The sequence below is a fragment of the Mobula hypostoma genome, chromosome 11 (genome assembly GCF_963921235.1).
Source record: "Mobula hypostoma chromosome 11, sMobHyp1.1, whole genome shotgun sequence".
In the NCBI taxonomy this organism is placed as follows: Eukaryota; Metazoa; Chordata; class Chondrichthyes; order Myliobatiformes; family Myliobatidae; genus Mobula; species Mobula hypostoma.
Window position 1 is genome coordinate 10,123,781 of NC_086107.1, and position 25,966 is coordinate 10,149,746.

The window sequence follows — 25,966 nt, forward strand, 5'->3', positions numbered from 1 at the left end:
TCTTGGCCCAAAACAATGACTGTTTACTCTTATCCATAGATGCTGCCTGGCCAGCTGAGTTCCTCCAGCATTTTGTGTGTATTACTTTGATTTCCAGCATCTGCAAATTTTCTCTTGTTTAAGAAAAGAACATGACATGGGTGGTGGAGGTCCCTGATGGTGGATGCCGCTTTCCTGCAACAGCTCTTTGTGTAGATGTGCTCAACAGTGGGAAGGGCTATACCCATGATGGAATAGGCCATGTCCACTACTTCTTGTAGGATTTTCCATTCAAGGGTATTGGTGTTTCCATACCAGGCTGTGATGCAACCAGTCAATATGCAATGGTACTAGAAAGTTTGTGAATCCTGTGGAATTTTCTCTATTTCTGCATAAATATGACCTAAAATGTGATCAGATCTTCACTTAAGTCCTAAAACTAGATGAAAGAGAACCCAATTAAATAAATATAAATATTAAATAAATAAATAAATAAATATCACAAAAGCATTATGTGTAGTGGTGTGCCTCAAGGATCTGTACTGAGTCCAATGTTGTTTGTAATATATATTAATGATCTAGATGATGGGGTGGTAAATTGGATTAGTAAGTATGCAGATGATACTAAGATAGGTGGTGTTGTGGATCATGAGGTAGGTTTTCAAAGCTTGCAGAGAGATTTAGTACAGTTAGAAGAGTGGGCTGAAAAATGGCAGATGGAGTTTCATGCTGAAAAATGTGAGGTGCTACATTTTGGTAGAACTAATCAAAATAGGACATACATGGTAAATGGTAGGGTATTAAAGAATGCTTTAGAACAGAGGGATCTAGGAATAATGGTGCATAGTTCACTGAAGATGGAATCTCATGTTGATAGGGTGGTGAAGAAAGCTTTTGGTTTGCTGGCCTTTATTAATCAGAGCATTGAGTATAGGAGTTGGGATGTAATGTTGAATTTGTATAAGGCATTGGTAAGGCCAAATCTGGAGTATTGTGTACAGTTCGGTCACCGAATTATAGGAAGGATGTCAATAAAATTGAGAGAGTACAGAGGAGGTTTACTAAAATGTTGCCTGGGTTTCATCTAAGTTACAGAGAAAGGTTGAACAAGTTAGGTCTTTATTCTTTGGAGCATAGAAGGTTGAGGGGAGACTTGATAGAGGTGTTTAAAATTATGAGGGGGATTGATAGAGTTGACGTGGTTAGACTTTTCAATTGAGAGTGGGGAAGATTCAAACAAGAGGGTATGAGTTGAGAATTAGAGGACAAAAGTTTAGGGGGACCATGAGGGAGAACTTCTCTACTCAGAGAGTGGTAGCTGTGTGGAACGAGCTTCCAGCAGAAGTGGTTGAGGCAGGTTTGATGTTGTCACTTAAAGTTAAATTGGATAGATATATGGACAGAAAAGGAATGGAGGGTTATGGGCTGAGTGCAGGTCGGTGGGAATAGGATAGGATAAGAGTTTGGCATGGACTAGAAGGACCAAGATGGCCTGTTTCCGTGCTGTAATTGTTATATGGTTATATATTATACTTGTTTATTAAGAAAAATTATCCAATATTACATGCATATGTTGGAAAAATTATGTGAACCTTTGCTTTCGGTAACTGGTGTGACCCCCTTGTACAGTAATAACTTCAACCATATGATTCCGGTAACTGTTGATCGGTCCTGTACATCGACTTGGGGGAATTTTAGGCCATTCCAGATTGCAAAACTGCTTCAACTCTGGGATGTTGGTGGGCTTCCTTACATGAACTGCTTGCTTCAGGTCCTTCCACATTTCTATAGGATTAAGGTCAGGACTTTGACGCGGCCATTTCAAAACACTAATTTTCTTCTTTTTTAAACCATTGTGTTTGCAAGCTGTCCAAGCCCTGAGGCACCAAAGCCGCTGCAAACCGTGACGCCCCTTCCACCATGATTCACAGTTGGGATGAGATTTTGGTGTTGGTGTGCAAGTGCCCTTTTTCTCCCAAACATAGTGGTGTGCATTTCTGCCAAAAAGTTCAATTTTGTTTCATCTATCCACAGAACATTGTCCCAGAAGCATCGTGGAACATCCGGGTGGTCTTTTGCAAACTTGAGATGTGCAGCAATTTTTTTTATTTTTTGGAGACATGGTCTCCTCCATGTTGTCCTTCCATGAACGCCATTCTTGTTTAGTGTTTTTCTTATGTTGGACACATGAACAGAGTCTTTTGCAAGTTCCAGAGATTTCTGCAGGTCTTTTGCTGTTACCCTTGGGTTTTTTTCACTCCTTCAGCATTGCACAATGTGCTCCTGGTGTGACCTTTGCAGGATGTCCATTCCGAGGGAGAGTAGCAACAGAATTGAATTTCCTCCATTTGTAGACAATTTCTCTTACTGTAGACTGATGAACTCTCAGGTCTTTAGAAATGCCTTTGTAGCCTTTTGCAGCTTCATGCATCTCTACAATTCTTCTGAGGTCCTCTGAAAGTTGCTTTGATTGAGGCACGGTGCACGTAAACAGATCTTTCTTGAGAAGAGCAGGCTCTGTCAGTGACATGACTTTGTGTGTGTTTTTTATAGGTCAGGGCACCTCTATAACCCACACCTGCAATCTCATCTCCAATTCTTCTAAGGCCCTCTGAAAGTTGTTGTAATTAAGACATGGTGCACATCAACAGGTGTTTGATGAGAAGAACAAGCTCTGTCAGTAATCTGAATTTGTGTGTCTTTTTTGTAGGACAGGGCTGCTCTGCAACCCACACCTCCAATCTCATCTCATTGATTGGAACGCCCAGCTCCAATTAGCTTTTGTAGATGGCATTATCCCAGAGGTTCACATACTTTTTCCAACAAATACATGTAATATTGGATAATTTTTCTCAATAAATGAATGAGTATAAATTTTTTGTGTTATTTATATAATTGGGTTTCCTTTATTTAGTTTTAGGCCTACATGAGGATCTGATCGACATTTTAGGTCATATTTATGCAGAAACAGAGAAAATTCTACAGGGTTCACAAACATTCTAGCACCACTGTACTGTCAGATTTTCAATCTCCCCCACTATTTGCAGATTCACCACCATTTTTGATTTGGATATTGATCATGTGTTGGCTGAAAGGATTAGCTAAATGTGGCAACACACATAAAAGTTGCTGGTGAACGCAGCAGGCCAGGCAGCATCTCTAGGAAGAGGTGCAGTGGATGTTTCAGGCCTTCAAAGGGTCTCGGCCTGAAACGTCGACTGCACCTCTTCCTAGAGATGCTGCCTGGCCTGCTGCGTTCACCAGCAACTTTTATGTGTGTTGCTTGAATTTCCAGCATCTGCAGAATTCCTGTTGTTTGCGTAGCTAAATGTGGCATCATGCTTAGCACAGACATCATAAGCTGAAGGGCGTGATCTTGTGCTGTACTGCCCATATTGTGTCGTTTTACTTACGATTTGTTCTACCACTTAGATTCTAAACGTTATATTAATGTAATCTTATGATTTTACAGATCATTTAAATTGTATTTTTGTCTACTTCCCAATGTACTTCATTAATTCTTCTCCCTTTATATTTTGAATGGTTTATTTTTGTGATAATAACGTGTGTTTCAGATCAGTTCAGAGTAACTGACTTGCTGACCATTTCTATTATTTTCTGCTTTTAATTTAGGTTTGTAGCATCCACTAAAATTTACTGTTAGATACTTTATACAATTTTAGGGATTCATTGTTTAAAGTATTTCTATCTCTATATATCTGATCATGTACTTGCCTTTGTCAATAGTTTCTTCAGCTTTCACAACTCTGCAAAGAATCACAATGTTTCAATATCATTTGTTTAATATTTAAATTATGCTCTGTCAAGAGCCTGTCTACATTTGAATATGACAAAATTTGAAACTTTATTGCTTGTGGTAACTTTTACCAATTTGCTGCTACATGGTGAAAACCATTTCTAAAAGCAGTCTTGATATGGGTTGTCTGAGCAGGGCCTGTAATGTGACGATCAGTGTTTAAGATGATGTTGCTCAGGTTGATAAATGTATTCACTCTCAGAAATGAACCTTTGTTTACCTGCTCCATTGTTTAACCATGGAAGTGTTTCAAGGATAATGCCAGTAAATAGAAATACCTTTTTACTCAATATCAACAATTAGTACACAATTAAAAATAAAAAAGTTCCCTTTGTCATACTTCCTACTTTTGAAGGTTTCATTGTAGTAGGAGTATAATATTCCATTTTGAGGCAAATAAAACAATATTCAAATATCATTCATTCCATTTTCACGTTTATACTTTTAATAAAAGTTTTTATTACATATTTAATTGAACTATCAAACATGGGCTTTCAAATCTAATATTATATTTAGTTCTTGCTATAACTAGGAAAATTGGCAGTCTCCTTCATGCTGTAACAATGTACATTACGGGAAATGAGAAAACATTTCCCATAATGAGCTTCATGTAGTGAGTGCCAATTTGAAATTGGAGTTGAGACACTTTATTGAAATAAATAGCATAAATATTCCCTGTTCATATATGGAGAGTACCCAGCAGTTGTATTACCTTGGTCCATATACCTTGGTGGTAGTTACTTTAAGCTCTGCATTCATCAAAAATTGAAAATTTTTGAACAAAATATTAGGAAACATCTTCAGTTGCATCGTTTATTGAAGAAAAGAACTATTGCGGGAAAATTTTCATTGCTGTGTTTCCCTGAAACTATCAACTGAAATACTTTCCTAAGCGTTCCAGCTATCCAACAATATATAGTATTAGGATATCCGTTTGTTAATTTGGTTTTCACTAAAATTAGCATTGTTAAATGGATATTACGCATTTTTAAACTTGAAATAATCAGTCATTTGCAAATATTCAGAGGAAATATCGTTGTGATATATAGTTTCCATTATACTTTAGCCCAGAATTTACAATCAATTATAAGCTGCCCACACACTTCCGTAATATCTAACTAAAAATCACACTTGCCAAGAGCAATCAAAAAAGCGTTAGGATGTGGAAAAGACCTCTTTGGATTTCTCATGTTAACGCCATCAACAATTTCTACTGATTAATGTGTTCAAGGGAGATCGAAAATAAGCCCTTCCTGAAAGTTATGTTTTTTTTTAGAGGTCCAGCAATGGTGACAGGCCTTTCCAGCCCAACAAGTCTGTGCTGCCCATTACACCCATGTGGCCGATTAACCTACTAACCCATACATCTTTAGAATGTGGGAGAAACCAGAACATCCGAAGGAAACCCATGTAGTCTCTAGGAGAATATGCAAGCTCCTTACAAACAAAGGCGGGAATTAAATCCGGGTCATTTCATAACTTTTAAAACATTTAAGTTTGTTGGTACTGTAATAGTTTACTCTGAATATGCTACCATGTTGCTCCTATTAAAACTAGTTTGACAATCATCATCTTGTAACTTGGCCATAATCATCAAAAAAGGAAATGTTCATTTCAGTGAAAAATACACTGAAATTTTTCAATGCACATTTTAAAGCAATTAAAACTAATGTTTTAAAATATAAAATTCAAAATCTTAGAACTTCAAAGAGATGAACAGTTTAAAAATAAAATTCAAATAAGTGAATAGTGTAGTCTCTTGCTGTTGACCCTCCTTTGAAAGTGAATAGGGAAATGTTCTATGCCTGGGTTAAGCTGAAGGAGGTTGTGTAGATTGCCTATGATAAGTAATTGATAGTTTATGTATCTTCTGTTCATGAACTACATGAAGAATTCAGTCGTGGAATGTAATCATCCAAACATTGAAACTTTCATCTTTATGTATCATTATAAAGTCATTATATTTACAAAACGATTCATGGATGGTTGCCTGGGAAAATGCTGTTTTCACTCAAAGAAGTTAGGGTCAACATCTATGTAAGCTGAAAATAATACTGCATTTTGTAAAAATATATATATATCCTATGTATTACTATATTTGAACTCACGAATGGTCAACACGTTGAAATATATTTCTAAATCTGTACTAATTTAGTTATTAATAATTATTTATTTTAGAACGACCTTCTCCAACAACTCAGTATGTAGCTCGTTTCTTGAATACCAGAACAATGAAAGAGACATTTAAGAACTATGTGGAGCTGCTTGTGAGTACAGCCTTGGATCCTGACATGATTGAGGCATCAGAACAAAGTAATGGTCAGTATTGATGTTCCATCTTTGATTCTGATTTTTTACATGCTTTATAGGAGCAATACCTGCTCAGCCCTTTTAGCTGTTGTGGTCAATAATTATTATTAATTCTTAGAAAAGCATCTCTGTTTATGCACTTTGATTTATAATTGGTGGTAAGACCAGCCATTAATTGCCCTGGGGAAAAAACTGTTCGCAGGGTTCAGAGAACAATTAAGAGCAACTACATTGATTCTTTTGGTGGTTGTATCTATACCTTGGCATCATCCTGTGGAGCATCGATCTGTTTTGGTGCTCTTGGTCAAAATGTTCACAGATATGCACCCAATCCCTGTATTTAAAAAGAAAAGGAGATCCATTAGGACTGTATGCAGTTGTGCTGGTAATCTGGTTTGAATTCCTGATCTCCTGTGCCACTCTTGCATCCATCCAGCACTCTTGCTCACTGTGGAGAGACTGCCTGCAAGGATTGATGTTTAGGAGCTGGGTCTATAGGAAGTGAGATGATATTATTAAATGATGTAAGTTTGAAAGGTGTTAGTGTTCAAAGGGACTTGGGTGTCCTCTTACCCAAATCATTTAGAGTTAATGTACAAATACAACATAGTTGGCTTTATATTGGCCTTTATTGAAGAATTTGAGTACAGGAGTGGAGATATCTTGGTCAAATTACTGCAAACTCTGGAGAGCCGTACAGCTGGAATTGTGTACATGTCTACAAACAATCTGCTAGAAGAACTCAGCGCATCAAGCAGCATCTGGGAGAAAAACAATTTTTCGATACTTAGGGCTGAAGCCCTGTCTCAGGGCTCCTCCAGCATATTGTTGCTCCAGCTTCCAGCATCTGCAGTCTCTTGTCTCCCTGTGTACAAGACTCTTGGCTTTAACTAAAGTGGGGCTTCCTGCAGGGAGGCAGAATTGTGAAGCAGATTGAAGTTGTGTTCTTGAGTTTAGAAAACAAAGCACAAATTTGCAGAAGTTTTAAGGGCCTTAAGAGCTCAATGTAGAGATGATCGTTCCCTAGGTTGCAGTGAAAATCAAAATAAGGGCAGATGAGAAGACAAGTTGTTTCTTTACCAGTAAAGAACCTTAGGAGTTCCAAGAGGGGTGTGGAAGCTCAGTTGTTGAATATATGTGACCTGATCAAAAGTGACGATTACACCTGAACCCGAGGGGGACCAATATTCTCATGGGCAGGTTTGTTAAAGTTGTTGGAGAGGGTTTAAACTAATTTGGCAGGGGTGTGGGAAACGGAGTGAAGGGACTCAGGATAGGATGGATGGCATGCAGTCAGGTTGTCAGGAATGGTAGGCAGATGATTGGACAAAATTGCAGCCAGCAGGGTGAGTATCAGTGCATTAGAGATGCAGAATCAAAAAAGGTAGCCAATGCATTACTCAAGGTGTTATAACTCAATGCACTGAGTATAAGAAATAAGGTTGTTAATCTTGTTGCACTATTACAGATTTTCATGTATGATGTTGTGGCCATCACTGAATCATGGCTGAAGGATGGTTGTTGGGAGCTGAAGGTTACATGTTGTATCGGAAGGATAGGAAGGTAGGCAGAGGGGCTGGCGTGGCTCTGCTAGTAAAGAATGACATCAAATCAATAGAATAATGGGACATAGGATTGGAAGATGTCGAATCCTTGTAGGTTGAGTTAAGAAGCTGCAAGGGGAAAAGGACCCTGATGGCAGTTCTATACAGGCCTCGAAACAGTAGCTAGGATGTGGACCACAGGTTACAACTGGGAATATGAAAGGTGTGTCAAAAGGGCAATGTTATGATAGTCATGGGTGATTTTAACATGCAGGTCAATTGGGAAAATCATGTTGGTAATGGATTTCAAGAGAGTGAGTTTGTTGAATGCCTACAAGATGGCTTTTTAGAGCAGTTTGTTGTTGAGCCGACTAGGGTATCAGATACTGGATTGGGTGTAATGTAATGAACTGGAGCAAAGGAAAATACGTTGGTATGAGAGAGGAGTTGACCAAAGTACATTGGTAGGAGCTGTTGGCAGGGATGACAGCAGAGCTGCAACAGTGTGAGTTTCTGGAAAAAAATGAAGGTGCAGGATAGATGTATTCCAACAACAAAGAAATACTCAAATGGCAAAATAGTACAACTGTGGCTGACAAGGGAAGTCAAAGCTAATGTAAAATCAAAAGAGAGGGCATATAACAAAGCAAAAATTAGTGGTAAGATGGAGGATTGGGAAGCCTTTAAAAACCTACAGAGAGCAACTAAAAGAATCATTAGGAAGGAAAGGATGAAATATGAAAGCAAACTAGCAAGCAAAGTGGATAGTAAAAGCTTTTTCAAGTATGTAAAAAAAAAGAGAGATGAGAGTGGATATAGGACTGCTAGAAAGTAAGGCCGGAGAAATAATAATGAGGGACAAGGAGATAGCAGATGAACTAAATGAGTATTTTGCATCAGTCTTCACTGTAGAAGACACTAGCAGTGTGCCAGATGTTGAAGGGTGCGAGGGAAGAGAAGTGAGTGCAGTTACTGTTACAAGGGAGAAAGTGCTCAAAAAGCTGAAAGACCTAAGTCACCCAGACCAGATGAACTATAAGACCATAGGACAGAGGATCATAATTAGGCCATTTGGCCCATCGAGTCTACTCTGTCATTCAATAGTGGCTGATTCTATCTTTACCCCTCAGCCTCACTCCCTGGCCTTCTTCCCATAACGTTTAATACGGTGTTCAATCAAGAACCTATCAAGTCCTGCCTTAAATACACCCAACGACCTGTCTTCCACAGCTGCCTGTGGTAATAAATTTCACAAGTTCACCACCCTCTGGCTAAAGAAATTTCTCTGCAGCTATGGGTTCTGGAAAAGGTATTGGCAGAGATTATGGACGCATTATTAATTATCTTTCAAAAGTCATTGAACTCTGGCATGATGCTAGAGGACTGGAAAATTGCAAATGTCACTCCATTCTTTGAGAAAGGAGGAAGCAGCAGAAAGGAAATTAAACCAGTTAGTCTGACCTCAGTGGTTGGGAAGATGTTGGATTCATTTGTTACGGATGAGGTTATAGAGTACTTGGTGACACGGGACAAGGTAAGATAAAGTTAGCATGGTTTCTTTAAAGGGAAATCAAGCCTGATGAACCTGTTGAAATTCTTTGAGGAGATTACAAGTAGGATAGATAAAGGGGATGCAGTGGATGTTGTATATTTCGACTTTCAGAAGGCCTTTGACAAGGTGCCACATATGAGGCTGCTTACCAAGTTAAGAGGCCATGGTATTAACAGTAAGGTTACTGACATGATTAGAGCATTGGCTGATTGGTAGGAGACAGCGAGTGGGAATAAAAGGATCCTTTTCTGGTTGGCTGCCAGTGACCAGTGGTATTCCACAGGATCAGTGTTGGGATTGCTTTTTATGCTGTATATCAATGAATTGATGGCTTTGTTGCCAAGTTTGCAGATAATACGAAGATTGGTGGAGGGGCAGGTAGTTTTGAGGAAACAGGTTGGCTACAGAAGGACTTAGACAGATTAGGAGAATGGGCAAGTAAGTGGCAAATGAAATACAATGTTGGAAAATGAACGGTCATGCACATTGGTAGAAGAAATAAATGTACAGACTATTTTTTAAATGGGGAGAAAAATCCAAAAACTGTGAGATGCAAAGGGACTTGGGAGTCCTTGTGCAGAACACCCAAAAGGTTAGCTTGCAGATAGTGTTGGTGGTGAGGAAGCCAAATGCAATGTTAGCATTCATTTCAAGAGGTCTAGAATACAAGAACAGGGATGTGATGCTGAGGCTTTATATGGCACTGGTGAGGCCTCACCTTGAGTATTGTGAACAGTTCTGGGCTCGTCATCTAAGAAAAGATGTGTTGGCATTTGAGAGGGTTCAGAGGAGGCTCACAAAGATGATTCCGGGAAAAAAATGGTTATCATACGAGGAACATTTGATAGGTCTGGGTCTGTACTCACTAGAATTCAGAAGGATGAGACTGGATCTCAGTGAAACCTTTTGAATGTTGAAATGCCTAGGCAGAGTAGATATGGAAAGGATGTTTCCCTTGTTGGGGGAGTCTAGGACAAGAAGGCACAGCCTCAGGATAGAGGGGCATCCATTTAAAACAGAGATGCAGAGACTTTTCTTTAGCCAGAGGGTGGTGAACTTGTGGAATTTATTACCACAGGTAGATGTGGAGGCCAGGTCGTTGGGTGTATTTAAGGCAGACCTTGATAGGTTCTTGATTGGACTCTGCATCAAAGGTTATAGGAAGAAAGCTGAGGAGTGGGACTGAGGGGGATGGGGAAGAAGGATCAGCCATGATTGAATTATGGAGCAGGCTTGATTGGTCAAATGGTCTAATTCTACTCCTATGTCTAATGGTCTGTATTCAAAAAAGAAAATGATAGGTTTTTAGACATTAAAGAACTGAGGTATGAAAAAGACATTGAACTAATAGAGCAACATGTTTTAGAACAATTGAGGAAAGAGAAGTATATTAGTTTCATGTGAACTTGAAAAGGTTGGAGAATTAAGTGATCCTGAGTCAGTCCAATATCAGTATTCGGGATTAGTTATGGTTTGGAAAACATGCAGTCTGTGATTTTAATGATAAGCAGTAAATGGTCGACAAAGAGGCTGTTATGCCTAGTATTTGTTGAAGCAAAAGCAATAATTTATTCTTAGCATTAAGTCTTGCGTGACCCTTTAGTTTCGATCATATTCCCCCTATTCCCTATATTATTAAACCAAGAAAAAGGGGTTTTATTATTAATTCTTAAAATGTGACTGTTGTGGGAAGTTAGTGAAACCTGTAAGAGTAAGTTGCCTCCTTAACGTGATTTCTCTTTCTGTACATTCCAGCAGTTAAATGTCTGTGTGGCTTTAGCTTTATAAAAAGATTCAGATCAATAAAGCTGAAAATGAAGCTCTTCATACAAGATGATGAGAGGCATTGATCCTGTGGATGGTCAGAGGCTTTTTACCAGGGCTGAAATGGCTAGCACAGGCCATCTTGGCCCTTCTAGTCCGTGCCGAACTCTTACTCTCACCTAGTCCCACCGACCTGCACTCAGCCCATAACCCTCCATTCCTTTCCTGTCCATATACCTATCCAATTTAACTTTAAACAACAACATCGAACCTGATTCAACCACTTCTGCTGGAAGCTCGTTCCACACAGCTACCACTCTCTGAGTAAAGAAGTTCCCCCTCATGTTACCCCTAAACTTTTGCCCTTTAACTCTCAACTCATGTCCTCTTGTTTGAATCTTCCCAACTCTCAATGGAAAAAGCCTATCCACGTCAACTCTATCTATCCCCTCATAATTTTAAACACCTCTATCAAGTCCCCCCTCAACCTTCTACGCTCCAAAGCATAAAGACCCAACTTGTTCAACCTTTCTCTGTAACTTAGGTGATGAAATGCAGGCAACATTCTAGTAAATCTCCTCTGTACTCTCTCAATTTTATTGACATCTTTCCTATAATTCAGTGACCAGAACTGTACACAATACTCCAAATTTGGCCTCACCAATGCTTTATACAATTTCAACATTACATCCCAACTCCTATACTCAATACTCTGATTTATAAAGGCCAGCATACCAAAAGCTTTCTTCACCACCCTATCCGCATGAGATTCCACCTTCAGGAAACTATGCATCATTATTCCTAGATCCCTCTGTTCTACTGCATTCTTTAATGCCCTACCATTTACCATGTATGTCCTATTTTGATTAGTCCTACCAAAATGTAGCACCTCACATTTTTCAGCATTAAACTCCATCTGCCATCTTTCAGCCCACTCTTCTAAGTGGTCTAAATCTCTCTGCAAGCTTTGAAAACCTACTTCGTTATCCACAACTCCACCAATCTTCGTATCATCTGCGTACTTACTAATCCAATTTACCACCCCATCATCCAGGTCATTAATATATCTGACAAATAACATTGGACCCAGTACTGATCCCTGAGGCATACCACTAGACACTGTCCTCCAATCTGACACACAGTTATCCACCACTGCTCTCTGGCGTCTCCCATCCAGTCACTGCTGAATCCATTTTACTACTTCTATATTAATATCCAACGACTGAACCTTCCTAACTTCCGTGTGGGACCTTGTCAAAGACCTTACTGAAGTCCATATAGACAACATCCACCGCTTTACCCTCGTCAACTTTCTTAGTAACCTCATCAAAAAAATTCAATAAGGTTTGTCAAACATGACCTTCCATGCACAAATCCATGTTAACTGTTCCTAATCAGACCCTGTCTATCCATATAATTATATATACCATCTCTAAGAATACTTTCCATCAATTTATCCACCACTGATGTCAAACTCACACGCCGATAATTGCTAGGTATACTCTTAGAATTCTTTTTAAACAATGGAACAACATGAGCAATACGCCAATCCTCCAGCACCATCCCTGTTTCTAATCACATTTGAATGTCATTAGGTACAGGGGAGATTTTAGGGATAAGTTTTTTTTTTACACAGTGTGGTGAGTGCATGGAATGGGCTGCTGGCAATGGTGGTGGAGGTGGATACGATAGGGTCTTTTAAGAGACTTCTGGACAGGTACATAGAGCTCAGAAAAATAGAGATCTGTGGGTAACCCTAGGTAATTTCTACGGTAAGGACATGTTTGGCACAGCTTTGTGGGCCCTGTATTGTGCTGTAGGTTTTCTATGATTCAATTATAAATATGAAGCTTGGTTCATTGTCCTTTAAGAGGTTGAAACCTAGATTTAGTTAGGTTCACTGCCCAGTGAAGTGGCCTTGCAGCGATGCAATTCATTCTTTTTACTACAGAGAGCATTTGTTGGTATTATAATAATACTTAATAATAGAACTTGGAAGTTTGGTAAAACAGGACTTTGTTTTTTGATTGCTTACAGATGAAATGTATTTGCCACATATGAGGAAGATTGATGGTATGCTGAATGAGAATAAGAAACGAATGATTTCTAAGTTTCCATTGCAGCCAACACTCAAGGTGAGAACTTTTATAAAAGATCACATTTATGAGTCTTTGAATTATGTCACCCTCTTTATATTTTACAATTGCTGTCTTCATTCACAGGCTTGAATGTTACTTCAAATAAGTAAGTTAGTTACTATTTCCATTTTAACAATTTGGAGACTAGTTAATGCTAGTATTATGATGTTTCATTATAGGAATGGAAGAAAATCTGTTTTGAAACTGTTTTGATCAAAGATTTCTTTCTGTGCTTAACACTGAAGTGATAAACAATTTTGATTTGAATTGACTTTATTACTTACATCCTTAACATACATGAGGAGGAAAAATCTTTATGTTATGCCTCCGTCTAAATGTGCAGTTATAATAATTTATAATAAATATTATGTACAACAGGATAGTCAATGTAACATAGAAATACAGTTGCATCAGCATGAATTAAGCAGTCTGATAGCCTGGTGGAAGAAGCTGACGCGGAGCCTGTTGGTCCTGGCTGTTCCCAGATGGTAGCAGCTGGAACAGTTTGTGGTTGGGATGACTCAGGTCTGCAATGATCCTTCAGGCCCTTTATACACATCTGTCTTCGTAAAAGTCCTGAATAGTGGAAGTTGACATCTACAGATGCGCTGGGCAGTCTGCACCACTCTCTGCAGAGTCCTGTTGAATTTGCAGGATTTGCCATATTAATCAGAATCAGGTTTATTATCACCAGCATGTGACGTGAAATTTGTTAACCTAGTAGCAGCAGTTCAATGCAATACATAATCTAGCAGAGAGAGAGAAAAAAGTAATAAATAAAACATAATAAATAAACAAGTAAATCAATTATGTGTATTGAATAGATTTTTTAAATATGCAAAAGCAGAAATACTGTGTATTTTTTTTTTAAGTGAGGTAGTGTCCAAAGCCTCAATGTCCATTTAGGAATCGGATGGCAGAGGGGAAGAAGCTGTTCCTGAATCACTGAGTGTGTGCCTTTAGGCTTCTGTACCCACTACCTGATGGTAACAGTGAGAAAAGGGCATGCCCTGGGTGCTGGAGGTCCTTAATAATGGATGCTGCCTTTCAGAGACACCGCTCCCTAAAGATGTCCTGGGTACTTTGTAGGCTAGTGCCCAAGATGGAGCTGACTAGATTTACAACCTTCTGCAGCTTCTTTTGGTCCTGTGCAGTAGCCCCTCCACACCAGACAGTGATGCAGCCTGTCAGAATGCTCTCCACAGTGCATCTATACAACTATAGAAGTTTCTGAGTGTATTTGTTGACATGCAAAATCTCTTCAAACTCCTAATGAAGTATAGCTGCTGTCTTGCCTTCTTCATAACTACATCAATATGTTGGGACCAGGTTAGATCCTTAGAGATCTTGACACCCAGGAACTTGAAGCTGCTCACTCTCTCCACTTCTGATCCCTCTATGAGGATTGGTATGTGTTCCTTTGTCTTACCGTTCCTGAAGTCTACAATCAGCTCTTTCATCTTACTGATATTGAGTAAGACGACACCTTTCCACTAGTTGGCACATCTCACTCCTGTCCTCCTGTATCAATAAACCATAGGTTAATTTACAGAAGGACACAAAGTACAAGGAAATTTTGGTGTTAAATTTTAAATGTAGTTGACAATTGGTAAATAAAGGAACAAAATGAATTTAGAGCAACACACACAAAATGCTGGAGGAACTCAGCAGGTCAGGCAAGCTTGAGTCCTAATAAAGGGTCTCAGCCCAAAATGTCAACTGTTTATTCAACTCCATAGCTGTGCCTGACTTGCTGAGTTCCTCCTGTAGTTTGTGTATGTTGCCCTAGGTTTCCATCTGCAGGATCTCTTGTGTTTATGAATAAATTTAGTATTTTTATGAATTTGAAATAATTAACTGGCATTGTTAACGTGATGCTGCTACTTCAGCCTCTCCCAGGAATCTGCAATAAGAAAGTCTTGAAAATCAAACTGCTGCAGATGCTGGAAGTCTGGAAACAAAGCCAGCAAATATTGGAAACACTCAGCAGGTCAGATAGCATCTTTGGAAAGAGCAAAAGAGCTAACATTTCAGTCTAAGTATCCCTTATCAGAACTCAGAAATTGAGAAAGGTTGGATTTAAGTTCCAGAGAAGATAAGGAGAGGCATTGCTATGAAAAGGGAATACCTCTAAGGCAGGGATTCAGAATATTTTTTATGCCGTGGAGCCTTACCATTAACCGAGGAATCTGTGGACACCAGGTTGGGAACCCCTTCTCTAAGGTGAAGCCAGACATGTCTGGGTGACGTTTACTGAGCCATCTGACAGATTAGTGAGGGACGTGAGAGAGAATGGTAGAAAAAAAAACAGAGAGACTTGTTAAAACTGAAATGCAGATTGGGAGAATTCTGAAAATGCCCAGCATATGAAGCTGTGGAGAGAGAAAAACTGAGTTTACCATTGTAGATGGATAACTTTAAAGCAGAACTGGCCAGTTCTGATACAAAAATTATCTGAAATAGTTAAATTCAAAATCTCAAAGACAAAATCGTGCCCAGGTGGAAGATAAAGTGCTGTACTTAAAGCTTACCTTGGCCCTTGTTGGGAGAGTGATCGTGACCACTGGGAATTCCCTTTGTAGTTAGTACTCTCTGATCTAGGCAACATCCTGGTGAATCTCTTCTGCACTTGTTTCCAGTACTCTCATTCTTTCTGTAATGTGGTCATCAGAAACTGCGCACAATATTCCAAATGTGACCTAACCAAAGTTTTATACAGCTGAGATTTATGCTCAGAACCCTCACTGAAGGCAAACTTTCTTTACCATCTTACCTACTTGGTGACGTCATTTTCAGGGAGCTTTTGACTTGCAACTTGAGAACCCCCTGTACATAATGGCTCTTAAGGGCCCACCATTTATCATATACTTTCCTCTTACATTTGACCTCCCAAAGTGTAACACCTCAAACTTATCCACACTAAACCACATCTGCCATTTTCCTGCCCATATTTGCAGCTGATCTTCCCACTGAATCCTTTCACAACCTTCCTCACTATCCACAACTACACCAATTTTTGCGTCATCTGTGGACTTACTCCACCTGGTGCTTTCATCTCACTGAGCTTCACACTACTTCCATATTTCTTATGTTCTTTAAAATGTGTGTAAGTTCATGCTGTTGACATAGAAAATAATGTTTTTTTTTCCTGTATGTAATAGTGGTGTGGTTTATTCAGCATTTTCTTTCCAACACATTCTTTGACTTAATCCAAAACCATCTTAATTTCTTGTAAAATAATTATAGAATATGTTCAAAAAAACCAAACCCACGCTCTTCTTTAAGGTACAGTCTTTTTGCTTTAGCTTATTCTCGTAAAACTGTTGCTTATCTCCTTCAAAAATTCTGATTTTCTTCTGAATGTAGATCAGATGAAAGATCGTGAACTGAACTCATTAGCTCAGTTTGCACAAATCTTGTGAGTGTCTGGGCATTTTTAGCTTTATTTGTTTCTGTGTTTCTCTTGTTCTGGTTTTTAACGTTCTGAATTGTATCTGTTTTGTTTTGTAGACTGCCCTGGAGAATTTTCCTGAGCTAACAGTATGTGTCCCGGGAACAAAGGGTGGCAGTTCCAATTTGACCAAAATTAAAATGAGTGGCAAAAATTACAACAAGAAAACGCTCCAGTCAGTAAAACAGAACAGTAAGGGCTCAAAGGTAAGGTCTGCTGCAAACTTCTATCTTTAGTAATTTTTTCCTCTGATTTAATGTTTATTAGGCTCTATTAAATTTTAATAAAGTTATTTATTAAAGATGAATCATTAAAATACCCCCAAATATGTTTTAGTCCACCCTTGAGACCTTCATTGATTGAAATATAAATGAAGTTGTAATTTATGAAATGAGTTATAGTAAAATCCTTTAGCCACTGGTCAGTCTGCCACATCAAGATGTCATCTTGAAGGAGAGATTAGTGAAGAACCAGGAAATATAAGATTTTTAGATTTAAGTAAAGGTTTTGTTAGTGTTGCACAGATTAGCTCTTTGGTACTGGGTAATGGAAGATGGCCGTAAAGTTCTATTGCAGATCAGAATTTATCTGATAAAATGAACACTACTATGCATTGCAGAGTAGGGATAACTGATGAGCAGGGAGTCTCAGGTGTGTGCACTGGAGTGATAAATACTCATGTTGAGCATAAGATCTGTGGCAGTGGAGCTTAGAAAACAACCTATGTTTGTTTATTGAGGGGAGAGAACTCAGGTGGGGAAGGAAGGTGATGCAAGTACACATTTGAGCTTTTGAGTAGTCACAGCAGTTGTGCTGTTTGTGCAAAGTTAAATATCGACACAAACTGTTTTTATACGAGGTCTGCACAGAAAATTCAGCCCCGATTTGGTGCATTTAAGTACTAGCCTTCTGATTGGAGTGCAGTTTTTAAGACCAAGAAGAAATGAAAAGTAATTTTTAAAATAACTGCATGAAAGTACAAACTAAAATATGAATCAGATTTGAGGCTGCAGAAAAAAAAGTAAAACTACTTTTCTCTAATCACTTCGCTTTTTTCTTCCCTCATGGCACTTTTTCTTTTTGCATCATTAAAATTAAACTCTAATCCAATATCTAATATAAAATGGCAAAACTATAAAGCCCTTGTTTGCATAATATAATTGCCCAATTAACTTTTTTTTGTTAAATTCAGTTGATCAAGTTCTTCTTGGTCCCATTCAACATCAAATGTATAATTGAAAAGTTTAGAATGGGCCCCATTCTGTTCTATTGCAGAAATTATTCAAACTGTTAATAAACCAATTTAACTTGCCATCTATTTCTTTTTGTACAAAGGTAATCATGCTTTACCAGTGAGTGACAATATTTCTATCAGTTTGTCCACTGTAATTATATGGCAGGCTGGGATTAAAAGTTAATTTTGTTATTGGCATTCTTTGTGTTATGTTTCATACAAATTAGGAAGAGATGCCATCTTGTTTATAGCCAAAACAAAGTATGAATAACATTTTCAAATAAATCGTATCAGTCTTTTAAATTTAAACTACCTATCTCAATGGCAGACTTTTTGAATTACGCTCCTGAACAGTGGATTTCAATTGCTAAAACTATGAGATACATACTCAGTTGTCATTTTTAAACACAGCTCAAAACCTATTTATTTAGCCTTGCTTTTAACTAATGTTATTTTGTCTTTTATTTTTATTTTTTATTTTATTTTCATGTTATCCCATTGTAACGCAATTTGAACTACATGGTCTGTATGAAAAGTGTTCCATGAATGTTATTATTGTTATTGTATCACCTAATGTACTCCGTCCTGTAGTGACTCCTGGGGCTTGCTTAAAGGGGATCCAATTATCTTCTAATTGGATGTATTGTTAACACTAGAAACAGCACCAAAGAAAGGATGTACATTATAGACAAGAAAAATAGCCATTGGACCCTTTTTCTTAGACAGGAGCAGATTAAACCATTTGGCCCATTGAGTCTGCTCTGCCATTCCATCATGGCTGATTTATTATCCCTCTTAGCCTCATTTTCTGACCTTCTCCCTGTAATCTTTGACTCCCTTACAAATCAAGAACCTATCAATCTCTGCTTTAAATATACCTAAAGGCTTCACCTCCACAGCTGTCTGTGGCAATTAATTCCATAGATTCCACAGGCTAAAGAAATTCCTCCAATCTCTTCTAAAGGAATGTCCCTTTATCCTGAGGCTGTTCCCCTCCAGTCCTCAAATTCCCCCCCCCCCACTATAAGAAACATTCTCTCCACATCCACTCTTATCTGTAATGAGATTCTTCTGAACCCCAGCAAGCCATCAAAGCAACACATAAGTTAACCCTTTTATTCCTGGAATTATTGTGAACATTCTCTGGATCCTTTCCAACATCAGCACAGTTTTTCTTAGATAAGGGACCCAGAACTGCTCACAATTTTCCTGCTGGATTCATCCACCACAGCTGATTTGGAAATCCTGCCATTAAAAAAATAACTTGTCTAACCATTTCTAAAGTATGCTGATATTTTACTTGGGTATGACCTTCAGCAGTACATACCTAAGACTATTCTGTTGTTAAATTTACTTGAGTAATTGTGAAACTGGTATTCAGTGGTAAAAAAATAAATAGTGCATTACAGAAGACTTGTTATGTTTTCTGTTCTGCTAGAAAACATGAACTACAGTATTTCAGATTATATTTTTATGACCTCCCATATAGGTTGTACTGATAATGGTTTAAAAAATGTATAAAAATGATAACTTCCTCTTGATCTTCCCTGTAATTAAAGAATAGCTTTATTTGTCACATACACATCGAAACATGCAGTGAAATGCATCATTTGCATAAAATCAAATCAACATAGATTGTGTTAGGCAGCCTGTAAGTGTTGCCATGCTTCAGGTGCTAACATTGCATGCCCGCAACTCACCAACCCCAACCCTAATTATGTCACTGAGGGGTGGGAGGAAACCAGAGCACCCGGAATAAACCCACGCAGTCATGGGGAGAACGTACAAACTCCTTATAGCCGTGGCAGGAATCGAACCCTGATCAGTGATCACTGATGCTAAGAAGTGATTGTGCTAAGTGCTACGCTGCTGTGCTACCATCTGATCAAATTGTGTCGTGTGTTGTTATGACCATTGCTAAGTGCTAACTTCTCAAAAGTTGCGATTTTTTTTACTTTGAATTTTTTTCTGTATTTTAACTGTAGGAGTTTACTGTAGATCAAGAGAAATTGCAGTGCTGTACTTTATATCACACCCTTCATCACTATAAATATCACACATACCTGATATGCAAGAAAGAGGTGAGTTTTTTAAGCTCTGGAACATTTACAATGGTACTATGAAAGATTGAATAGATTAGGACTGTATTCTTTAGAACATGGAAGATTGAGGGGAGATTTGATCGAGGTATACAAAATTATGAGGGGTGTAGATAGTGTAAATGCAAACAGGATTTTTCCATGGAGGTTGGGTGGGACTACAACCAGAGGTCATGGGTTAAGTGTGAAAGATGAAAAGTTGAGGGGAACATGAGGGGAAACTTCTTCACTTGAAGGATCGTGAGGGTGTGAAATGAGCTGCCAGTACAAGTGATGCATGCAAGCTCGCTTTCAATGCTTAAGAGAAATTTGGATAGGTAGATGGATAGTAGGGGTATGGGGAGGTTATGGTCCTGGTGCAGCTCGATGGGAGTAGGCAGTTTAAGTGGTTTCAGCTTGGAGTAGATGAGCCGAGGGCCTGTTTATGTATTGCACTTCTTTGACTCTGACTTGGTCAGACTCTTAAATTAGATTTCAACTAAGTAGATCCCACGATTATTCAATACATCTAGGATTTAAAATGAGTACTAGGATTCTCTCCTGGACAAAGCACATTTGAAAGCCAATGGCGGTTAAGACGTGTTCTTTTTTGAATCTCAGCCTACATTTTTAAGTAACCTATTTTAAGTATATTTGTACTGTAAATTAAACAAAATTCGGAAACTCTACTGAGGTGGTAATTATGCATGCATCGTTTTTCACAATAATTTCCTAATATGGCTCGAATTTTGTGGTCAGCAACAAAGTGACACTGATTGTCTTTGACCTTGAATAATGCTGACTGGAAGACCTAAGGATTCTTCTGGCCTGTATTTCCCTTTTCCAGAGTTGGTTGCTGTCAGGCTTTCAAAGGGATCTTTTACAGCCGGTAACACTGAGGTCATCAGGTTGATTTAGCAGTCAAGCAACACACAAAATGCTGGTGGAATGCAGCAGGCCAGACAGCATCCGTAGGAAGAAGCACCATGCTTCTTCCTATGGATGTTGTCTGGCCTGCTGCATTCCACCAGCATTTTGTGTGTGTTGCTTGAATTTCCAGCATCTGAAGATTTCCTTGTGTTTGCGTGATCTAGCAGTCAGTTACTTTTGACTAATTTTTGCAGGCAGCAAAGTTGAAAGGAAAAGCACATCTTTGTAATTCCTAGCTATTTTACAAAGCGCCACTTAAAGATTGGATTACCCACATAAAATTAGGGTAAAAATTGATATCAGGTTTTATTCAAATTAAAGTTATTTTAAAAGCCACTGTATTTTGAAAAAAAAATTGAACATATTATAATTCTCATAATGGTATATTAAGAATTTATTAAATGTCTGCCGTATCTTAGTACATATTTTTAAAAACTCAAACATTGTTTGTAGTTTGAGGTATTTCATTTTTTTGTTATATATTTTTCATATTTGTTTCTGGGATAGGGACCATTCATCCCATTTAGTCGGAGCAGTCTCATTTTTCCTCCTCATTCCCTGAAATCTGTTCTCCTCAATGACAGCCTGATTTTTTTTTCCATGACCCATTTAGACAATGGGTAATTTAGAATAGCCCATTACCCTACCAGCACTGTGGGGTGTGGGAGGAAACTGGAGCATCCAGGGGAAACCCAGGTGGTCATGAGGAGAACCTGCAAGCTGCACACTGATGGCACTTGAGGTTTCGATTAAATCCCGATACTCGAGCTGTAAGATTCAGTATGTTTTCATTTATACATGATTTTCCATTAATCTAGTGGGGGTGGTTTAAAAACAACATACAGTGTGGGGGACAGCTATATCACTGGCAGTAACTTAAGGATTTTCACTTTAAATTTCTCTCATTTAGAAATCTGGATGTTGTCACTTTTGTGTGCCATCATTATAACAAGATAGTTTTGTTGCCATTGGTAACAACATAAGACAGTCTATTGAACAGAGGCAACTTGATTCATGAAATGTCAGTTACCAAATGTGTGAAAGTATACACCTATTTGTAACATTTATTTTCTCAACCATTTGAACAGGCGTCATCCATTCTAAAGCAGAACAAAGATCTAGGACAAGTTGAAACAATCCAGCAATGCATGGAAAATGAGAAATGGGTGGAGGATCTCTTTGAAAAATTTGGCGACCTTCTGACACAAGCACAGCAGAACTGTTTATAATGTACATATGGAGATTTTTCACCGGTTGTATCAATGGCACTAGTGATATCATGGGACGTATCAACATGAACTTTTGCACCCCTGCTGATGCTAGGACTAAGCTCACAATACTGGCACTCATGGGTTTTAATGGACCTTGGATTTTGGCCCATAGTTAAATGGTCATAGTGGCCAAAAAACACATTTTGACATTGGAAGTAATTATTACAGCTGTAACCACATTTTTTTTATAATGCCAATGTTTTTGATTTATTTGTATTCCATGAACTTGAGGTATTGAGTAATGGTTATTTACAAAAAAAAAGTAAAACATTTAAAAAAAAACTTTTGTGACCGATCAAAATGGCAAGGCATGCACTAAGTATATTATGATTTTCTTATTAATATAGTTTAAACATATTAGGAAACTTCTGTTCTACAAGAAATGCTTTAAAATTGATTACTTGACACTTACTGATTCGCAGGACCCAAAATCTGGAGGCAACCAGATCTTCCTAATGTCTGCCAACCATATTTCTATACACAATGTAAGGAAAGTTGATGTGCCGTGATGTTCTTTAAAGTAAATTTTGTCATCAGAAAGTAACACTTGCTTTACCGACTGAAGATAGTATGTTCAGGAAACTGGATGTAGAGTTGGTGCAATCCAATGACTCTGTCAATTCTGATCATGAAAATGTGACGAACACATGTATTTTCCCAATTTGAAGAAAAAAATTATTTTTCCTTTATCCATATTTCTTCAAAAAATAAATTGTACATTTTATCACATCAATAGTTGTATTTTTCAGAGAAAATATTGTGGTTTGAATTATGTTCATGTATCTTTGTAATACACTTTTCATTGTTTCCAGTAAATTCTTTTCACTTACATTGATCACACATTGTATCCTTTATATACTGAGGTAAACTACAATTCTGAATTCCTGTTAATATAGTTTGCTTCAGTGTTTACCAGATATGCATATTGGACTAGTTTTGCCTTTTAAGTGTAGCTGTGTTACACATTTCAATTATTTTCTGATACATGAAAATAAATTTCCTACTAAACCTGCAAAAATATCTATTTTTTTTAATGTTGTGCCATGCTAAATAGTTAATAATTCAGCATTAGGTGCAGGATATTTGCAAAAGTTGTTTTAATTTCACTACTTTGTTTGGCTGCACTATGAATAGTACTCTTACCCTGATGGTTATCTATTGAATTGCTACTTTCTATTCTGTGAATCAATAATATTTTACTCTATTAAATTAGCTCTTAAATTCTTAAACTTTTAATTTCCTCTTCTCACAGGCTTTGCTGTTTTAATTATCTTTTAATTGTATTGTTATAAATAATGTTTAACGTTTCATGTAATATTTTGCACGAACTTTCAACTTACTTTGAGGTTGTGTCTTTGGTGAGATTGCAGTACTCTTTCCACTCTAAGAGACAGTGTTTCAGCATTGCAACTGCAGCATCTAAAGTTGTCTTAGGCAATGAGCTTAAGTCCCCAAAAAATTGCCCACACAGTGCAGCAATGGACCCTTCTCCTCCTTCATTATCTTTGTCACCATTCTGAACAGGCTGCCAGTGTTCAAGAATTCAAGTGGTATAGATAAGGTTAATGCAAGCAGGCTTTTCCCAGAGAGGGTGGGTGAAACTATAATGAGAGGTCATATGTTACGGGTGAGGTGAAATATTTAAGGGGAACTTCTTCACTCAGGGTCATGCAAATGAGGAACAAACTTCAAAAGAAAACAGCGGATGTGAGTTTGATTTTCAACATTTAAGAGAAGTTTGGATAAGTACATGGATGCAAAGGGTATGGAAGGCAATTGCCCACGTGTCGGTTGATGGGACTAAGCAGAATAGTAACAAGGGTTTTCTTTTGAGCTTTAGTGCTCTATGTGAACTGTTAAAGAGTGCTAACAGTGGGACAGAAGCTTTCTTTGAGGCTTGCACTCTTGCACCATTTTAAAAAAATGTCATTCTGTTTTTCTAACAATTTAGATGACCTTGTACTTTTCCACATTACTTTCCATGTACTATTAATTCATAATGTCTCCAGTCTTGTTTATCTTCTTGAAACCCCACCCATATTGCAATCCAGCTTACTAGTGACATATCAATGAAATATTAAACTGGGGCTCCCTTTGTCTTATTGAGTTCACAGGGCTCTTCGTAGGAAGTTACACCAGTGTCTTGGCAAACATTCAACCCAGTCTTATCTGAAAGCAAATTATTGTGTCATTATTACATTGTTCTTTGAGGGAGTTGCTGCTGGACAAATAGTTCTGTATTTCTTGCATTGTTATCTTTTAAAACTAATTATATTAGTTCTGGTTGTTAAATGCTAATCATCCTACGCTACGATATGGATGCAGGGACTCCAACTGCTGCTGTTCTAGGCCAAACAGCGTTCAAACTGCTTCCTCATCGACTTTGCTCCCACAATGTCAAAAATCGGGGTGTTTAATAATTGTTGCATAATTGTGTAGTCAAGAAATGAAGCAGTCCAGCAGAAAAATTGAAGAATCATTCAAGTATAGGCTGAAAAGTGGTAAATAATGTATTTGCCGTGCACTAGCTAAAAAGTCCAACCACTTATCTGTTATATTAAATCAGATTACCATGTCCTTGAACATCAACATCTTGGGGACAACCATTGACCAGAAACTCAGTTAAGTCAGTCATAGAGTACTTCAGCACAGAAACAGAGCCTTTGGCCGATCCAGTCTCTGTTGAACTTCTACTCTGCCTAGTCCCATCAACGTGCACCTGGCCCATACCCAACTCATTCATGTACTTATCCAAACTTATCTTAAATGTTGAAATTGAACCTGCATCAGATTGCAGCTACAAGAGCGGGATATTGTGCAACAATTGATTCTTCTGTCACTGGAGATACACAACACCTTAGATAATACAAGTTGGGAGCAGAATGGAAACTGCTGTCCGGATGAATGTATGCATATCCAAAAACATTCTTCATCCCAAATGTTCACCACTACAAGCTCATGCCAGCTCTATTGTGTACCATCTCACTAAACCATGTAAATACTAGGGCGAAGTAAACGAGTCACTTCCTGATACTAGAAGACTGCTGAGGGATCTCGGCAGGAAACGTAGACTGTACTCTTTTCCGTAGATGCCGTCTGACCTGCGGAGTTCCTTCAGCATTTTGTGCGTGTTACAGGACATAAATATTTGCTGATGAGATTGGTAGTTAAGTGATCCCACCGTATTTTGCACCACATTCTTATTTATATCTTTTTCAAAGTAACTTTCTGCATAACGACAAGAAAACATAGTTCACAAACAACATGAAATAGCCCGCATTATCTCTAAGGATGAGTAATAGCTATCTTCTTCAGCAGCCCTTGGACCGAGAGTGGGTTCAAGTCACTATCTATTGTGGAACCATTATACTTGGCGGGAGTGGCTAGGATTGACAGCGACATCAATCTTTTATTTTCCGGGTGGTCATTGTTTAGTGTCTTGCAGAATGGAAAGTAGGCTGCTATTTTCACATGTTCTCAACCGTTATGAATTTGCAATAAGGAGGGATATAGAACATCCATGAGAAATGTCTGCAACTTCAGTTCCGCTGCAATTGTTTGGATCCAAGCGCCTCGCGCCGGCCGGCTTGGAGTTCCAATCGTGACGGGTCGATTTCCGGCTCGCATGGGACATCACCATTACTTCTCCTCCAGGAGGGGGAAGGAAAATTGAGAGGCCGGGCAGTTTCACTTAATAAGCATTAACACGATAGCAAGTATAGTTTGGAAAACGCATCATTATTTCAAATTGGAATGCAGCGCTGAGTGTGGGGTTATGCTAGGTGTGTTTCGTGTCTGGAGGTCGGATGCGGTAGTGTCTCTCCCCGCGGTCGAGGCAGCGCGCAGGTGGTAGGGACGGCGGGGCGGGGCCGTCCGCTGGTCACAGAGGAGACGGCGG

General features: G+C 38.4%; 1 protein-coding gene across 4 annotated transcripts in view; it reads left to right on the plus strand.

Moving 5' to 3' along the window:
* Positions 1-23,100, plus strand: part of qser1 (glutamine and serine rich 1) — a 153,676-nt gene extending 130,576 nt beyond the window's left edge. For all 4 annotated transcript variants that reach the window (XM_063061660.1, XM_063061661.1, XM_063061662.1 and 1 more), the window contains exons 10-14: positions 5,975-6,115; positions 13,004-13,101; positions 16,615-16,761; positions 19,775-19,870; positions 21,886-23,100. In XM_063061660.1, coding sequence (XP_062917730.1) covers positions 5,975-6,115; positions 13,004-13,101; positions 16,615-16,761; positions 19,775-19,870; positions 21,886-22,026 — 623 coding nt within the window. In that variant the 3' untranslated portion in view covers positions 22,027-23,100. The remainder of the gene's footprint in view (positions 1-5,974; positions 6,116-13,003; positions 13,102-16,614; positions 16,762-19,774; positions 19,871-21,885) is intronic.
* Positions 23,101-25,966: the final 2,866 nt, after the last annotated feature.